Source organism: Drosophila simulans, chromosome X (genome assembly GCF_016746395.2).
Source record: "Drosophila simulans strain w501 chromosome X, Prin_Dsim_3.1, whole genome shotgun sequence".
Lineage (NCBI taxonomy): Eukaryota > Metazoa > Arthropoda > Insecta > Diptera > Drosophilidae > Drosophila > Drosophila simulans.
In genome coordinates, this window is record NC_052525.2 from 17,505,108 (window position 1) to 17,523,084 (window position 17,977).

A 17,977-nucleotide genomic window follows, 5' to 3' on the forward strand; every position below is an offset into this window, starting at 1 on the left:
TGGCGGCCACTGGTGGCCACTGTTGGCTACTGGTGGCCACTGGTGGCTACTGCTGGTCACTGGTGGGCGGGTAATGATAGTTGGCCACTGGCCGTTTGGATATATCATTTACAGGGCGCTTCACTTGGATATAAAAAAGGGGGGAAAGCAGGCAGTTGGCAGCGTTGATTTGTGGTAAATGACTTTCCACGACATCCATCCCCTCCAAAACCCGCCTTGAGCTGCACACTTTGTGTCCTGGCAACATGTCCTGCTCCTGGTGCCGGTCCTCGGCATTCCATTTGCATTGCGGGCCATTTAATTGCGCAGTTGGCGCATGTTTTACGACCAATATGCATAACATGGCATCCACATTCGACATCCGAAAGTCGGTAGGAGGGCAATAAAAAAGAAAAAAGAGTGCCGCATACTTTTCTGCGCAAGCAGCGTCGAATATCCTTGTTCCAAAGCCCATTAAAGCACCGATTCACTCGCAGAACTATGCAAAATTACGCTTATCGAGCCCCAAGAAAAAAGAACAAGCGTAAATAGAGATGGGTCAAAGCTCACTAGTTGCTTATTCTCCTCTTTATCAAACCTACACACATAATTCTTCCTTCACAAAGAATCAATGCTTTTTACAAGGATACAGATTCGAATAGGTACCTACGCGTATTCTATATTTCCGGTATCATTTAAGTATTCTTAACATCCAATAACATAGCTCGAATGTTGCCACTCTGCAGCTAAAATGTTGCCAGCTTGCTAAAATTATATTACCGATGGGTGTAGCAAGTCGTTAGATGTTTTTCTATAAGGCACGTAATAAATAACTAAATTTTCAGAGCTTAAACTGTAATAAAACTGTGAAGTGCAAGAGTTGCCACCTTGGATAACTAATTGGGTTGGGCAAGGGCCTATTTTAGTTATGTTGCATAAAGTGTGAAAATTATGTTTCTTATCTTTATTCAACCTAATACCATTCCCTAGGAATATATTTATATAATATATTTTTCTTTCAAGATTCTTAATTAACATTTTAATATAAAATATTTTCAATACTCACTGGTTGAGGTTGCGCTAGTTACCATGCCCAGCATTAACCCCCCTCAACAACCACCTCCGCCTATGAAGCCCGCCCGGTAGGCGACATCAGCAAAGTGCCAACGCTGTATATATATATATTGATCACGAGCTACCATGCCAGCATAGCCTCGTCCCCCGCTACCTGAAACTCTGTTGCAGCCGATGATGAAATCGGCATGAACACACACATATTCACACATACTGCGTGGTGGCGACGCTCTCGACGTTGAAATTAACATGAACCTACACACACACATACACACTGCGTAATCGCGACGTCCTCGTCTAGACTCGCTACCTAGAACTAACGGGATCAAAAGCACTGCTGCTTGCCCGTGCGTATACATTAAGAATAAAGCTTTCATCATTCTTGATCTTGACACCAAACCGAGCAGTTGATTTATTTAAAGTGGCAAATATATATATATCATAAGTACACAATAAAGTCATTATTGACTCCCATCACATCAGCCTGGGCAGCAACTAACTAAGAGTAGAGAAAGGAGGACCCCCGATCCAACGGAGGCACCCGTAACTGGCGCAGCCGGACTAGAACTAAAAGGATTAACAACGCCTTTCACGTTCTTCGTTCCACTTCTGTAAACGGGTAAGTAAGTGAACAAGTGGCAGAAAAAAAAAAACACAAGTTTGAGGAGCCAAGTGTAAATATATGGTTCTCAAAAAAAGAGAAGAAAAGGAAAAAACTTCACACAAACAAGTTCAACAGTGACATACAGTATAATTACAAACTATTGTGACCTAATATGTGCACATCAATCGCTGAAAGGGCACAGGGATCACACATAAAAAAAATGTCTTTACATTCAAAGTGACCGAATATGTGCACATCAATCGCTGAAAGGGCACCGGGATCACTTATGACATACATAAAAAGTTAACATCATTCAGTGCTATGGCCAAATATGTGTACATCAATCGCTGATGAGACACCGGGACCATACATAAATAAGCAAAACAAATAAATCTAGTTCAATGTTGTGGCCGAATATGTGTACATCAATCGCTGAAAAGGCACCGGGACCACAACATTGAAAGAAATTAAACAATAAATCAGTAATAAAATCACTATGTGTGTCAGGTTGAACCTTTCCTTAAAAGCCATATACTTGTTCGCGAATGTTCCCAATTGAGAAACATTTGTCAAATTACAAATACACTCAACTTACTACTTCGGATTGTGTTACTGCCATGTGTTCATTTACTTATACAAACTGAATATAAATTTTTTTATACTTACTAATGTACATAATATATTACAGTCAAACATTGGAGCCAACACTTACTTAGAAAGAAACAAACGGATTCATATTATAAATACACACTACATTTTAAGATTATCTATATATAAGATTACAATTACTTAATTACACCTTATTATTTAAGCTAAAACATTATTACACTAAACATATACACATATACACATAAACATAGGTACACGTATACAAAAGTATATAAGCACAATAACACATATACCATATTTTTAAGTACAACACACAGACTACACAAATCAAAAACACCTACATGCCACAGAGAATTCCGTTTAATACCCAAAGTAAAAGAAGACTTGGACTTAGAAGTGGAGGCAGCCTTCCTCAAATTAGGGAACAAGTAGAACAATCCACCAACAGCAACAACATGGACTCGGGAAACGCACCAGCCCCTTTAAGTCCGACTACTTCCGCTACTTCCACAGTTATTAACACCAACCTTAACCCAACCGACATTTTGGCTTTTATCGAACAACTCCCCACTTTTGAAGGTCATCCTAGCAATCTCGACAAGTTCATAACTAGCGCTGAGGAACTGCTGTTCCTCATTAGATCAGTAGACAAGACCCCTTATGGACAACTACTTCTAAGGGCCGTCCGCAACAAAATCGTAGGAAAAGCAGACGATGCCTTGACCCTTTGCGACACTCGATTGAACTGGGACGACATCAAGACTAATCTCAAACGACTCTACACCAGCAAGAGAACCGAAGCGATGATACTTAGGGAAATACAGACCCTCCCAAATGACCTTACAATGGGAAAACTTTTTTACAGTATAATTAAAATGAGAAACGAACTTATAACAATAGCTAAAGACATGGATACCACGGGTAATGCACTCGCAACTAAACGTACCCTCTACGATGATATATGTCTCAACGCATTTATCATCGGATTAAAGGATCCATTAAGAACAATCATAAGAATTAGGAACCCGGAAACTATCGAAAAAGCTTACGAATACGGACAAATGGAACAAAGTTTTTTCTTCCAAAACTCAAACAGACAAGTAGAGGGCCGTCGCCGTGACAATCCAACGGACAGAGGACGCCCATACCCAAAAAATAACCAACAAGAACCGAAACTATCAAATAATAATGGTCGCAACATTTCGCACCAACAAACCAATCATCAGCAAGGGGGACAATCGATGAGAAATCAAAACACATCCCACAACTACGAAAAACCAACTTCAACACACCAACAATACAGAAACAATACTAACACAAATGTAAATTTGTGCAACATAAATGACGACACAAATTTTCCGCAAAGAGCCTCGGAAGACCAGTCGGATTCATAACTAAAAAAGCCCACGGGTCATCATTACCTTATGTAATGCTATCCCCAACATTTGTCCCTTCACAACCACTTAAATTCCTAATAGACACTGGGTCCACTTATTCATTTATAAACCCGGCCCTCATTACAGAAGACAATATAAAAAAACTTAATTCAAGCATAGCCATTCATACAGTACTTAATACATTCCAAATTACGGAATTCACAGACACTATTAAATTTATACAATTCAAAGAATTGTCAAATCAGAAGTTTCTTTTGTTCAATTTTCATCCACACTTCAATGGCCTCTTAGGCATGGACCTTCTATCCACTCTGAATGCAAAAATAAACATCGCGGATTCCATTTTGGAAACACCTGAAACCGCAGTTCCAATTTTGACACGACCAAACCCTGTAGACATTTTGCATACTGTACCATCAAATAGCAAGGTAAGGCTTCCACTACCAGTAAACTTCATGCAAGGAGACTTTATATACGGGACCACAGATTTTGACAACCAACTATCAATAACAGGTGGACTGTATACTGCAACCGCAGGTATAGCCTATTTCGAAGTCTGTAACAGTTCAGACTACAACCAAACACTTTATTTAGAAGAACCATTAATAGCAGAAGAACTCTCTTTACAACACTATGGACTTTTACACTGCATGTCTACAATGGCGGATACTACTCAGACGGACACCCAACAAGAACTTAATATTAAGACAGAACATTTAAACCAAGAAGAAAAATTTAATCTAATCAATCTATGCAAAACCTTTAGGAAACTTTTCCATTATGAAGAGAGCCATTTGACCTTTTCTAATGTCGTTAAACACTCCATACCAACAGTAGACAATGTTCCGATATTCACTAAATCATACCGTTACCCATATGTACACAAAGAAGAAGTTCGTAAACAAATATCAGAAATGCTTCGACAAAATATTATTAAAAACAGTCACTCTCCTTGGAGTGCACCCGTATGGATCGTACCCAAAAAAGCCGACACTACAGGCAAAGAAAAATGGCGGTTGGTAATAGATTTTCGAAAATTAAACGAAAAAACCATCTCCGACCGTTATCCGATACCTAACATAGCAGACATACTGGACCGAATAGGTAGAACAAAATACTTCACAACAATAGACTTGGCAAGTGGATTCCATCAAATTGAGATGAATCCACAAGACGCGAACAAAACAGCTTTCACAGTCGAAAATGGGCATTACGAATTCACAAGAATGCCCTTCGGTCTGAAGAACGCACCAGCCACTTTTCAACGTGTGATGGACAACGTTCTAGGAGACCTTATAGGTAATGTTTGTCTGGTTTACCTAGACGACATTATTATATTCTCACCCTCACTGCAGAAACACATTAGCGACATTAAACTTGTTTTCTCTAAGCTACTGAATGCGAATCTAAAAATCCAACCTGCTAAGTGTAACTTCTTAAGGAAAGAAATTGACTTTTTGGGACACATTGTTACTCAGGAGGGAGTCAAGCCCAACCCAAACAAAATACAAGCTATTAAAGACTTTCCCTGCCCCAAAACCATCAGGGAAATCAAGTCATTTTTGGGATTACTTGGGTACTATAGGAAGTTTATCAAAGATTTCGCAAAAATAACAAAACCTATAACAAGACAATTAAAAGGAAAAAAATCAATAGTAATAGACGACGAATTTAGGAAAGCAGTCGAAATTTCAAAGAATTTATTATGCAACGACCCAATACTTATATTCCCCGACTTTACAAAACCATTCACGTTGACGACCGACGCAAGCAACTACGCCATAGGGTCAGTGCTATCACAAGGCCCCGATACCAACGACAGACCCATATCCTTCGCTAGTAGAACGCTATCAGACACAGAGGTTCGATATTCCACCATAGAAAAAGAAATGCTAGCTATTATTTGGTCAGTAAGTCATTTTAGGCCATACCTTTTTGGCCAGAAATTTAAAATAGTCACAGATCACAAACCATTAGTCTGGTTAGAAAGCTTTAATGGTCAAAACCCTAAACTACTTCGGTGGAAAACTACCCTAGCCGCATACGATTACGAAGTAGTGTATAAAAAAGGCAAACAAAACGTGGTCGCTGATGCGCTTAGTCGAATAGAACCAAATTTAAACATAAACGAAGACCCACAAAAAATCCCAGTTGTCCAACAACCATTAAATCATTTCAATACACAAATTGTGTTCCACATTGGGGAAAAGTCTTCAGTACAAATCACAACACCATTTACGTACAAAACAAGACAAGTCATTTCAGAACCTACATATACCTTTGACACTATTTCTAACATCTTGCAATCAATTCTTAAACCAAACAAAATGACTGCAATATTTGCCCCAGATCAAATCTTTTTGCTCATAGAGGAAGCGTATAACAACTACTTCTCGGTGAACGACTCATATAAAATCTCCCGTTGCAAACTGTTCTTACCCGAAATAACCGAAACGGAAGACCAAAAAACAAGAATACTTACATACCACTTAAAGAACAACCACAGAGGTATCGACGAAACCTTTCAACACCTAAAAAGAGATATTTATTTCCCCCGCATGAAAGATATTATTACGCAAGTAATAAAAGACTGTGACATTTGCCTTACACTTAAATACGACAGGCAACCCCATAAACCAGCTATGCAATCACCACCTGCCCCACCAGGACCTTTAGAGGTGATCCACATAGATATTTACTTCGTCAATGGTACTTATAATCTAACTGTCATTGACAAATTTTCAAAGTTCGCACAAGCATACCCGCTTGATAACAGAAACTCCATAAAAATCATTGCCGCCTTGTCTCAGTTCATGAGCAACTTTGGCATACCCAAAAAACTTGTTTTCGATCAGGGAACAGAATTTTCCGGAAACCTGTTTAACGATTTCCTTGCTCAATACGATATACTCCAACATACTACTTCATTCCAACAATCGACTGGTAATTCACCCGTCGAAAGACTTCACTCTACGTTAACAGAATTGTACAGAATAGTTATGAACCGTCGAAAAGAATTACACCTACAGTGCGAACATACCGAAATACTTAGCGAAGTATTAACAACCTACAATAACGCGATACATTCTAGCACAAATCACACCCCTTTCGAACTCTTTCACGGCAGGACACACATATTTGGAAAAACCATAACTTATGACAATCATCATGACTACCTCTCAAAACTAAATCAATTCAGACAAACACTATACCCCCAAATACAACAACACCTACAAAACACCACCGATAAGAGATTGGCTAAGTTAAATAAGGACAGGGAACCGCCAATTCTAGTTGAGGAAAATAATACTATATATAGGAAGGAAAACAGAAGAAACAAAATAACACCTAGATTTTCTCTACACAAGGTAGAAAGAGACAGAGGGATAACACTAATAACTACCAGAGGTCAGAAATTACATAAACAAAAAATTAGGAAACACATTAAAAGAACTGTGAACACCCAGTCCCAATCAAACACTAACACTTAATGAATTCAACTAAACATGAAAATGTAACAATTAAAAGACAAATTTGATAAACAGACAGGGACATTATTATCAGGATCATATATAAAATAGAACACGTAAATAACAAACAAGTTTCGATATAGAAATTTTTCGAAAATTACCAGAACCAAATTTTTAAAGAGCAATAACGTGGCCGAAAGCTTACTTGCTAGTAAGTTAGGCCTCATTTTCAAATTTATGTTTAATACACAACAATTAGAAGACATACGAATTTTATTTAATAAGCAAAATGTAACCATAGAATTGGATGAACACATTAACAACTTTTGTTACCATCCTGTTAAACTCTTACTTGCAACACCAAACTATTATTTAAGGTTAAAAATCCATTTTTCAACTAGCAAATGTATCATTTCATTCAAACAATTCCCTTACCTATACATTGTTCATACTTCATTGTCTCCCACGACAAACTTACCATCGAGATACCACCAATGGAACGAATAGAAAATAACAAAACATTGAAAGTCCTATCACTCGAAAAACTGCACCTGGAGGCATTGGCAACAACCGGGAAAATGGACTACATAACTCAACAATACTTTACCGCTACGTACCTTGCATTGAGCATAGTACTAATACTTGTGATCTGTCTCCGAACCTGTAAAAGGCAGAAAACGATTTTTACCCAGCAACCCACCCACACACCTCACGTTGTCGAGTCGGCTATCCCTTCGTTATGGCCATCTCTCCACACTAGGGGGGGAGGAGTTACCATGCCCAGCATTAACCCCCCTCAACAACCACCTCCGCCTATGAAGCCCGCCCGGTAGGCGACATCAGCAAAGTGCCAACGCTGTATATATATATATTGATCACGAGCTACCATGCCAGCATAGCCTCGTCCCCCGCTACCTGAAACTCTGTTGCAGCCGATGATGAAATCGGCATGAACACACACATATTCACACATACTGCGTGGTGGCGACGCTCTCGACGTTGAAATTAACATGAACCTACACACACACATACACACTGCGTAATCGCGACGTCCTCGTCTAGACTCGCTACCTAGAACTAACGGGATCAAAAGCACTGCTGCTTGCCCGTGCGTATACATTAAGAATAAAGCTTTCATCATTCTTGATCTTGACACCAAACCGAGCAGTTGATTTATTTAAAGTGGCAAATATATATATATCATAAGTACACAATAAAGTCATTATTGACTCCCATCACATCAGCCTGGGCAGCAACTAACTAAGAGTAGAGAAAGGAGGACCCCCGATCCAACGGAGGCACCCGTAACTCGCTCGTTGGAACCGGACTGACTCTGAACGTTCTCCGTGTGGCGCCGCTCCTTGTGTACGATGCCCATCAGCTTCATCCATGGATTGTTCTGGGAGCCATGGCCTCCCATGCCGCCACTCTGCCACATGGTCATCTTGGCGGCTGTTTCCCAAATCCGGTTCCGATCGAAGAAACTGTGGCAGTGGCAGCAGCCGCTCTAGCTTTCCAACGAAACCGAAACGAAAATGGACGCGGATACGGAAACGGAAACGCACTCGCGACTTGGAACTTCAGATCAGATATATATATGTACTATACAAATATATATAGAGGACAGATGCCACAGGGCAAGAGTTGAAACTGAGTTGTTTCTGGGTTCGGCAGCCGCATCAAGGGTTTTTTAGCTTTTTTTCAGTTTCAGTTTGAACGCCTCACATTTGTCATAGCCGAGAGTTTGGTTTTGGTTGTTGGATGGAATTGAACTAAGAGTTTTTGGCTAATGCTTTCAAGTTTCTTTGGGCGGCTAATGTTGCTTCTTGCTTTTGCTTTGCTTTTCTCTTGCTTTCGCTTTGCTTTTTGGTCGTGTTGTGCTGCTGTTCTATTTGTGAGCAACGATTCCCTTCGAATTGCTGTTGGTTTCTTGGCCTATGTCTAAAATTAATAATCACAATGGGCGTAGAACTAATCCTTTACTTCGATATTTTTGGGTCTTCTGCTTGTTAACCAATTTTTAATGCTAATTATTGTTGGGTCTCTCTGCTTTGTTTGTCCTTTCTTGCTTTTTTGCAATTTCCGTATAGGTTCATTAAATTTAGTATGCAAAAATTCCTCTTCTTGTATATTTTGTCTTCTAGCTAAATTTTGCTGGCCAAAGATTCTATCGAATGAAAATGTCCGATTATTGATTTAATTTAGGATTTTTGATAGCCGCAGTAGATCGACAATTGAATACCCGATACTCTTTAATTTAAATGGAAGCTAGTTAGGTTATTTGATCAATTATGGAAACCGAAACATGGTTTCATGTTAAAACGGGATGGATATAAAATGGATTTGGAAGAAGGCTAATCGCTATAGCTTGTATCGTCATATTTCGGGTATTTCGCAATATCGTACAATTTATTTACAATGTATCCGTAGGTATGTACAACATTTGTTCCAATTACGACATTTACTATTATTATTTGCTTTTACGATTGCTTTTTGTTTGAAATTTTAGTTGTAGTTGTTGCTGATATATAGTGCATAGGGCAGGAAGGCGATTAAACGACGATATGAAGAATTACGTGCACGGGCAGCTGGAAATATGATATAAATTGAAAGCACAAATTAGATATAATTGAATATATTTACAAAATTAGTCGAATATAATGCTTAATCTCTCTTTAATATTATTAATATACGGTTGTAGCCGAACCAATTTATACCTATGCACAGTAAATGGTTCATAATTTATACTGGCTGCATACAAATGCCTTCCCCATTACCATATCCTTCCCATTGAGAACCCAAGAAGCCAAAAACAAAGCTCTCCATCGCTTCAATTATGTCAACGACTAGGATCATCTTCAAATGGGAATCATCATTTGGCTTATGGGAATGTCTCAATATATTTGCAATTTTCAATGTTCGAAAGGGGGGAAGTCTAGTAATTTCCAGCCCCCCACTGTAAATCTGACAGCAGCAAGTGGCAGGAGTGCGAGGGGTTGTCCGATTCTGTCAGTCTGCTAAGTACTCTCAAGCACCCATACACACACGTTCACACTTACACACTGCCACAATCTCTCACATACACACACACACACACACACAACCACCATTTTGGGGACTCGAGCGTGTGCACATTTGCAATGCCATCAACGTCGCATCGAGCACATTAAGAAACCATTCCACCTCGGATCACACTCTCCATCGTCATCGTCATCACCATCATCCTCATCCTCAGCCTCATCCACATCCACATGAACATCCTCGTCCTTATCCTCATCCACCTCCAGTGCCATCCAACAAACGATGTCTGGCTGTGCTGTTAGCAAACTCATTCCCGCCCAGCTGGACACCAGTTATAACCTCAGAATACATAATTATAAAATCGACAACCAAGAGCGCAAAAATCGAGTATCCCGCTGTGAGATACTCACTAAATGGATTTATTATTTTAACTGCCAAAAATAACAAATAAAATTATATAGTATGTGACAGTTTTTTATGGTTTCAACCTTTGCCAGAGATAATTGAATATGCATGGAGAATAAATAAACAAAGGCGAAAATGTTAAAAACTATCATATTAAAATCATAGTTTTTGTAGCGCAATTTGATTTTCCTTTTTTTTTTAGAGGTGCCCAAAAGTGCGAAACAATATATTTTAAACACGAAAATGTATTTAAACTTCCTTGAATTCACACCTACAGCTGATAATTCAATATATATAGAAAATAAGCAAGTAAAAAGAAAATGGTGGGGTTTTCCATTCATATCCGAATGTGTTTATGCAACAAGATTGTTTTTACGCGTACATTTCTCTTAATTTCTTATGACACTTTCCCTTAAGAGAAGTATACATATTCAACCAGCTCCTTAAAAGTTTACTTGACAACAAGCACTTTGCAGCTAAATGCTAATTCGCAACTATGATTCGGTTTGTAAGCAATTTGGCATTCAGAAATGCCTTTCACGCCCGAGGAGCAAAAGAAGCAAGTCAGGGTGGGCATCATGGGTTAAACAAAGGCAACTCTGACTGCAGCTTCCGGCTGAGCGGCAGTTTCATGTGCAGCTTGTGCGCCTGCAACACGAAGCATTTAACCGTTCGCCATTCACCGATTTTGTCAGATTGCAAAGTTCACTCGAGCGTGCGGCATTCAGGACTCAGAGCTTCAGCTCCAGGAGATGGAAAGGATGCAGCCAGATGCAGGAGATGGAGATGAAGGATGAGCTGCGGATTCTAAAGCCCTTGCCGGCGCTTCTTCTTTTTTATCGCTTTTGTTGCAGTTTGTCGCCTGTCGACTGTCGCCTGTAGCCTGTAGCCAACTTGCAACGCTTCAGCTCGACGATCTGTCAACGTCAACGGTGCGTATGATAAATTTTTATTGTGCATCTGCCATGAGTCCCACCATAGCACGATTCCCCCCATCCGCCCGCAATTTGACATTTCCCATTTTCCCCTCGGCCTCTTTCCACATTTCACTTTCCACTTGGCCACTGCACTTGCTGCCCTACGACCAATTTAAACTAATTACACTTGAGTCTCTATAAAATATATATTGTCATGCCAACCAAACACTGGCCCCACAATCTGTATTATTTACACAAAAATTATATCGCATTATGAGCCCCAGCACCTGGTCGAACTGGAGGATGGGTTTGGTCTAGGGGATAACAACTGGCGGCCATAGGACGATATTAAGCGGCATGTCCTGTGGCTGCCCAATACTCTTGTGGGGCAAGTGCAATAAATTACCAGCAAAGGGAATAAAAAATCGGCGAGCAGACTGAGCCGGTGGAGGAAAAGCAGAAAGGAGACTAGAAATGAAGGAAACGTGGCAAATGGAGAGGCATTTAATGCAGTTATCTATACACTTTTGAGAATGAAAATACATTAGCTAACTCAAATATATACTTTTTGAATTGAATTGATTTTATATTTCAGTGTGCTCCATTTCGAAAAAAAGCTTAATACAAAAATATGGAACAATTATATGATATAATAAGTAATTATCAGTAGATAACCCCTTTGGGTAAGGGCATTTGATCTTGCTGAATGACTTTCCTGCTGTGATTCGCCCCTTTAAAGCAGTTACCTGAACCCATTTCGTTCCTGCACCTGCTATTAATTTGATAAGCCAGAGGTGGGTCTGCAATTAGCCAGGAAACCAGGAGGAGCTCGAACAGAATTTAAATAGGCTGATAATTAAGCGACGTTGTCTCCTTGACACCTGGGAGATTGGGGGGAAGTAAAAGCCCAGACCATCTCCACCCCAGCTAAAAAGGATCCAAGACAAGGACTCGCATGGGAAAAACTTTGGCGGCAAGTGAAAAAATAAAAATTCGACGATGAAAGAAAGTGGATACGGTAAAAGTTGGCAAAGTTCAATCGGAAAGCGGTTAACGCTTACCTCAATTAACTCGATATAAACGGATTGGTTGACATTCATGTCAACTCTGCGAAACGCATAAATATAAAATATTTCATCTGCCTTTCTTGTGAATATTCGATAACACTATTTTAATTGTTTTATTGCATATATTACAGCCCATTTATTAATGCCCATGCTTAATTAATCGAACTTTTTTATCGCACATAAATTAATAGCTTCTACTTAATCTAAACTCGCCCTGATTTTAAATTCAAACTTTGACCCAACTGTTTAATCCGATTTTCCATCGATACTCGCTCCGCTGACTTTCTGCATTAAGCTGTGTTGGAACTCCCCAAAGTCCCCGTGGCATCGGTGTCTTCTCACCTCGGCCGTAATCCGAATCCGGAATCCAGAATATGGAATTCCCATGGCCATCTACTCAACTACCCAGCCAACAAACCCATCCTCGTCCTCGGAGAATCCGGCGTGTCACCCGACATTTCCCACCGGGGGATAGTTTCCTGCCACGCGCAACTTGACGGGGGATTTTCGGTAAACATTTTTGGCCAACGAGCTAAGCTCCCCATTGAATATTTAATTAGGGAAATTATGGCGGGGCCAAAAAGGATTGCCAACTAAGTTGCCCGGGCAGCTAGCGAAAGAAACAACAAAAAACAAAAAAAAAAGAAACTGACGCTCAGGTTGCCAGGACTCACTTGTGTTGGATCAATAGCGACCATGGCGTGGCCTAGGTATCCATGTCCACTTCCACTACCACCGGAGGACTGCTCGGGATAAGATGGTAGGCCACGGGTCAAATGCTCAGCTTAGTGCTGATGAAGATGCTAATTACCATAATGATGACGACGGTGCAAATTTCCCCAACAACAGCCGCCCAAGAAGAAGCTCTCGAAGAAGGAGAAGGCCCGCCTGGAGGCCGAGCAGGCCGAGCTCATGCGGATTGAAATGGAGAAGGAAAAGTAAGTGGCACAAATATTTATAAAAGGATGCACTCTTTTCTATCAAAGCTTACCAACAACTAAGGCCAGCCATATTACACTGATTGCAAATTGCCCTTTTAATTTGAGCCCTGATGAAAACCAATCCATGTCGTTCGATCCCCAATCCCCTGCAGACTCAAGAAGCTTGAGGAGGCGCGTCAGCGCAAAAAACTGGAAATGGAGCAGGCGAAGCATCGCCAGCAACAGGAGGTGGCGGAGAACCGCCAGAGGAGGTCCCAGCTCAAGGACAGCATGCTCTTCTTCGACGCCGTGCGAACGGCCATCGAAGCCATCAAGGATGGGGAGCGGCACGAGCGGGACTGGGAGAAGTTTATGCGCTGCAACGGACTGCCGAATGCTGCCAGTCCCAGTGACTTGAGGAAGTACATCCACCAGTGGCACACGGACATAGCCAAGCGGCATCTGGAGTCCCGGAACTGGCTACTCCGCACCGATGAGCGCACACTGCTGACCCAGGATGCCCAGGTGCCGGATCTCACGAGGATTTCACTGCGCCAACAGCAGGGCAGATTGGGCGATGTCTACGCCCACAGGATTAAGGAGGTTCTGGGGGTAACACTGCCATTCAAGTAAGTTTCCACATAATTATAATGGTGACTCATATCTTAGATCCTCAACGAGCTGGACGAAATGCTGCCGTTCAAGCAGAAATCCGCTCTTATTGCCGCCGATCTTGTGAAGCTCAAGACCGAAATGCGGGTGTTTCTCAAACAACATCTGGACGAGTTCACCTACAAGACCATGTCGCATATCGAGAGGGATATGGAGTGAGTTTCTCCTGATGATTCCATTTCCTCCTACTTATAATCATTATCATCATCATGCAGAATCGATAGACCTGGTGTGTCAAAGCACATTTACAGCTCGGATGTATTTCAGAGTTTCGTTTGGACCTTTTCGAAGGATGCTCAAATGTAATCTATAAAGCTGAGAATACATAACAATTATCTTGAGATAGTTTATATTTCTCAGATCTCTTAACCCGAAAGCGCGAATTGGAGAACAGTCGTCTCACAACGAGATCGATTTTCCCACCATCGAAATGCAAATCTCACTTCCGCCCACGGTTTATTTGCAGAGTTCAGCTTTGCGAGGACTCTGGTTGAACTACGATCACTTTAGTGACTACTGCAGTAGTTACTGCTTAAAACATGCCCGATCAGCAAATGCCAGTAAGCTATATTCATAATATAAGTCATATGATTTCCAAAGGACTGCTATCCTTATTTGCATCACCATTATTGCCCTATTTAAATGCAAAGCATGGAGCTAGTTAAATTAGATAGAAATATGGAATTAGAATCACAAGACTTCTTCACTATAAGTATATTGATATAAGTTCATGTTCATTTTGATGATATATTAACTAAATAGTGCAATAGTGGATCCATATTTTAATGCGATCTGATTTGCAGATATCCTGCGGCAAACGAAGCGGGAATGGCGCAAGCGCAAGGAGATTCTGCAGGCGATGCTGGACGACTGTGGCCGGGAGATTCCGCTCTCGGAGCTGGAGCAGCTCACCCAGGACCAGCACTCGGCCAGCTCGCAGCCGCCGAGGGAACGCACCTACGACGTGGACAAACTGTACGCGGAGTACGAGGACGAGCTGAGCAAAGCGCATCGCAGGGCCATTGGACCGGAGGCCTACGGAATGCTGGAGACGGACGTGAATCTGCGCAAGTACCGCATTATTGGCGGTGTCTACTGCATCGACTTTCTCGAAACTCCGCAGCAGGATAAGCAGCTAAATGCCAGATCCTTCATTCGCACCAGTTGAGCATTGCATTATTAAAAAATATTTAAGGATATCAAGAATATCACAGCTATTAGTTGAAAGCAAATGAATTATAGGAAGTCCCTTTACTATTGAGTTATCCTTTCCACCACTTGCAGTCACTTCGGCCAACAGCTTGGTGCACAAGGAGTACTACCAGACGTACAAGCCACCACCTCCCGTTTTGCCCGGAGTGCGCCGATTGCCCGAGGAGATTGAAGCCGAGATGCGAATGATTGAAGCGGCATTGGACAAACTGGCACTGGTTACCTTGCAGTGAGTATTAGTGTAAGCCCAAAAAACAAAAAAAAAACCAATTCCATGCGAATATAATCCCAAAGATTGCCGGACTCGGTGATTTGGTTCGAGCCACCTGTGGCCTGTCGCTGGGAAACCAATGTGGAGACCCTGGAAATGGAGCTAGCCGATGGCATGAAGCCGGAGGGTAAGAAACAACACGGCGAGGGAGGTGGCGAGGCGGACGGCACGGGTGCGGTGAGTGGAACGGCAGCTGCCACCACAGCCACGCCCACCGAGGCCACACCCCTCTCCACGCACGCTCAGCCCAGCCCCCTGAAGAGCTCACCCCGCTGTCCGGCCCGCATGCGTTCCCAGAAATCGGACATGGGCGGGGAATCCCGGCAGCAGGTGCTTCGTGAAATCAACGACTTTGATCTGCGTGCCATACCCAGCGATGTGGATTTGTACGGGCTGGTCAAGGACTTTGTGGTGCCACGTTTGCCTCAGGGATTCTGCGTTCGCCTGGAGCAATCGACGCCGGTCATGTCCACGGGCTTGAGGCAACGAAAGGTGATGTTCCTAGCTCGACAGGCCCACATCCGATTGGGCCAGGGCAAGGATATGGCAGACGATCAACTGGAGATACCCAAGGAGCTGCAAAGGCTGCAGCTCAACTCTAAACCGGGCCTGGGTGCTGAGTTTCTGGACACTGAGGAGCCGGCAGAGATGTTCCCACCACTGTGTTTCGATAAGCTCCTGAAGTTCCGGCAACTGGCACCACGCTCCCGGGCACCAGCCCACCTCCAGGGCTACCTATTTTCCCAGCTAATTGAGGACATGGATCGATTGTGGCGTCTGCAGCTGCCCAGGGATCAGCAGGAGGAGCTCATCCAGCAGATATCCGAGCAGCTGTCGCCCACTGGTTCGCGAACGAGTGAGGCAGGTGAGACATATACTAACTATTCGAAGTTCAGGACTATGTCCATTGATTTCTGCAGGTGAGAAGGAGCCCCGGGAGGCGGAAAACGATGGAGATCTGGCTGAGAATATGCAACCACTTAGCCAGGAGCTGGTGGATGTGCTGCAACCGGCCGCAGCAGCCGCCGCCTTTGCCTACTACACGGGCATCTCCTTTGTCCGGGACTCACAGCTTCCGGCGGAACCGGAACCAGAGGCCTCAGCCAAACGCTCCAACAGCATGGACAGCAGCGAGGACGACGACGACGATGTGGACAGCCTGGTGGAGCTGCTCGAAGGAGCCTCCACGGCGGCCAACACTTTGCACGACCTGCTGGGTCCGGCGACGCACAGCGACAACAGCGACAGCGAAAGGTAAATAGGTACTATATATATGTAGAGGGTATACTATAAACGTGGGGCTGACAGATTGATCGATCTGGGCGCTGCTCAATGATTGAGCGGGAAATTGAAATCCTTGGAGGCAGCACCTGCAGTGCGTACCTTATTTATACGATTTAATTTAAATGTATAGCAAACAGAAGATGAGCAATGTGGCTGCCATCACGCAGGGCAAGTGGAGCACCCGCGATGTCCACGATACCAAGTTCAATGAGGACAAGCTATCCATACAGTTTCGAACAGGCAGATTGGGTAGGAAATGTAGTACGCTGACTTTACAAATATATCATAATAATAAGCCACCCAAATGAACAGGTATTTTCGGATTTGCTTTGAATAAGTACAGCAATATGCCCTATCAAACTTGGGACCTGCGACCAGATATGAAGAAGTAAGTTAATCTAGCTCTAAATAACTAACCTAATACTCTTCAATTCTCTAGTCCCGGCACCATCATCTTCAGTTTTACTGCCTCTCTCATAAGTCTGGACATGACGATAACTAAATCAGGCTATACGGTGAATAATTTCCAGGGTGGCAGTACGCAGGGCATCACCGATATGATTGGGAAAACACTATCACTAGCGGAACTGAAGGCCACCCTGATTTTGTCCGCCGTGGATATTTTCCCGGACGAGGATGCCTTCTGCTACACGGAGGGATCCTGCGAGAAGAACTACGTGATGGAGATGCACTGCTATGCCTGTCTGTCCACCTTGGCCCAGTCGCACAACTTTAGTTGGTCACGTTGGAACCTTCTGGCAGGTTCCCGAACTGCTGTTCTGCTGGTCCGCGAGCTAATCGAGGGCAAGAAGGTGCCATACTACTCCACTCTATTGGTGACCCCGCTAAAGACTTCGATAATCGATTGCACGGAGGTATCGGCCAGTTTCAATGCCGTGGGCATACCGGGAATGGAGTATTACGCGGATCTATATCAACTATCGCAGGCTCATGCTCAGCCTGGGAGTCTGGAGAAACAGAGGACCATGAATCCCGTGCTCAGGGACAATGTGGCCAAGATCCTGATGGCCATTCGACCGCTGAGTCTATGTTGAGCTAAGCTAAATACATTCAA

At 42.7% G+C, this 17,977-nt stretch overlaps 2 protein-coding genes across 2 annotated transcripts in view; one reads left to right on the forward strand and one right to left on the reverse strand.

Annotated features, from left to right (window-relative positions):
- LOC6726317 (potassium voltage-gated channel protein Shaker) overlaps window positions 1-9,720 on the reverse strand; it is a 118,283-nt gene extending 108,563 nt beyond the window's left edge. Inside the window, exons 1-3 of the mRNA XM_039296848.2 lie at window positions 9,551-9,720; window positions 8,448-9,300; window positions 1,046-1,061 (exon numbers count right to left, since the gene is read on the reverse strand). Of these exons, the coding sequence (XP_039152782.1) occupies window positions 1,046-1,061; window positions 8,448-8,577 (146 nt within the window). The 5' untranslated portion in view covers window positions 8,578-9,300; window positions 9,551-9,720. The remainder of the gene's footprint in view (window positions 1-1,045; window positions 1,062-8,447; window positions 9,301-9,550) is intronic.
- A 3,438-nt stretch (window positions 9,721-13,158) lies between these two features.
- LOC6726322 (dynein axonemal intermediate chain 7 homolog) lies at window positions 13,159-17,977 on the forward strand. The gene is made up of 13 exons (XM_039296858.2): window positions 13,159-13,303; window positions 13,393-13,481; window positions 13,637-14,075; window positions 14,133-14,290; window positions 14,351-14,437; window positions 14,496-14,695; window positions 14,939-15,298; window positions 15,420-15,576; window positions 15,642-16,483; window positions 16,539-16,872; window positions 17,033-17,151; window positions 17,215-17,290; window positions 17,342-17,977. The coding sequence occupies exons 1-13, from the start codon at window positions 13,301-13,303 to the stop codon at window positions 17,955-17,957; spliced, it is 3,480 nt and encodes a 1,159-aa protein (XP_039152792.1). The 5' UTR covers window positions 13,159-13,300; the 3' UTR covers window positions 17,958-17,977.

Bases quoted from the DNA above. Each gene is read 5' to 3' on its own strand.
- LOC6726322 (XM_039296858.2), top strand. The intron at 14,696-14,938 runs GTAAGCTATATT...TCTGATTTGCAG, and splicing joins TGCCCGATCAGCAAATGCCA to ATATCCTGCGGCAAACGAAG. The intron at 15,577-15,641 runs GTGAGTATTAGT...ATAATCCCAAAG, and splicing joins CTGGCACTGGTTACCTTGCA to ATTGCCGGACTCGGTGATTT.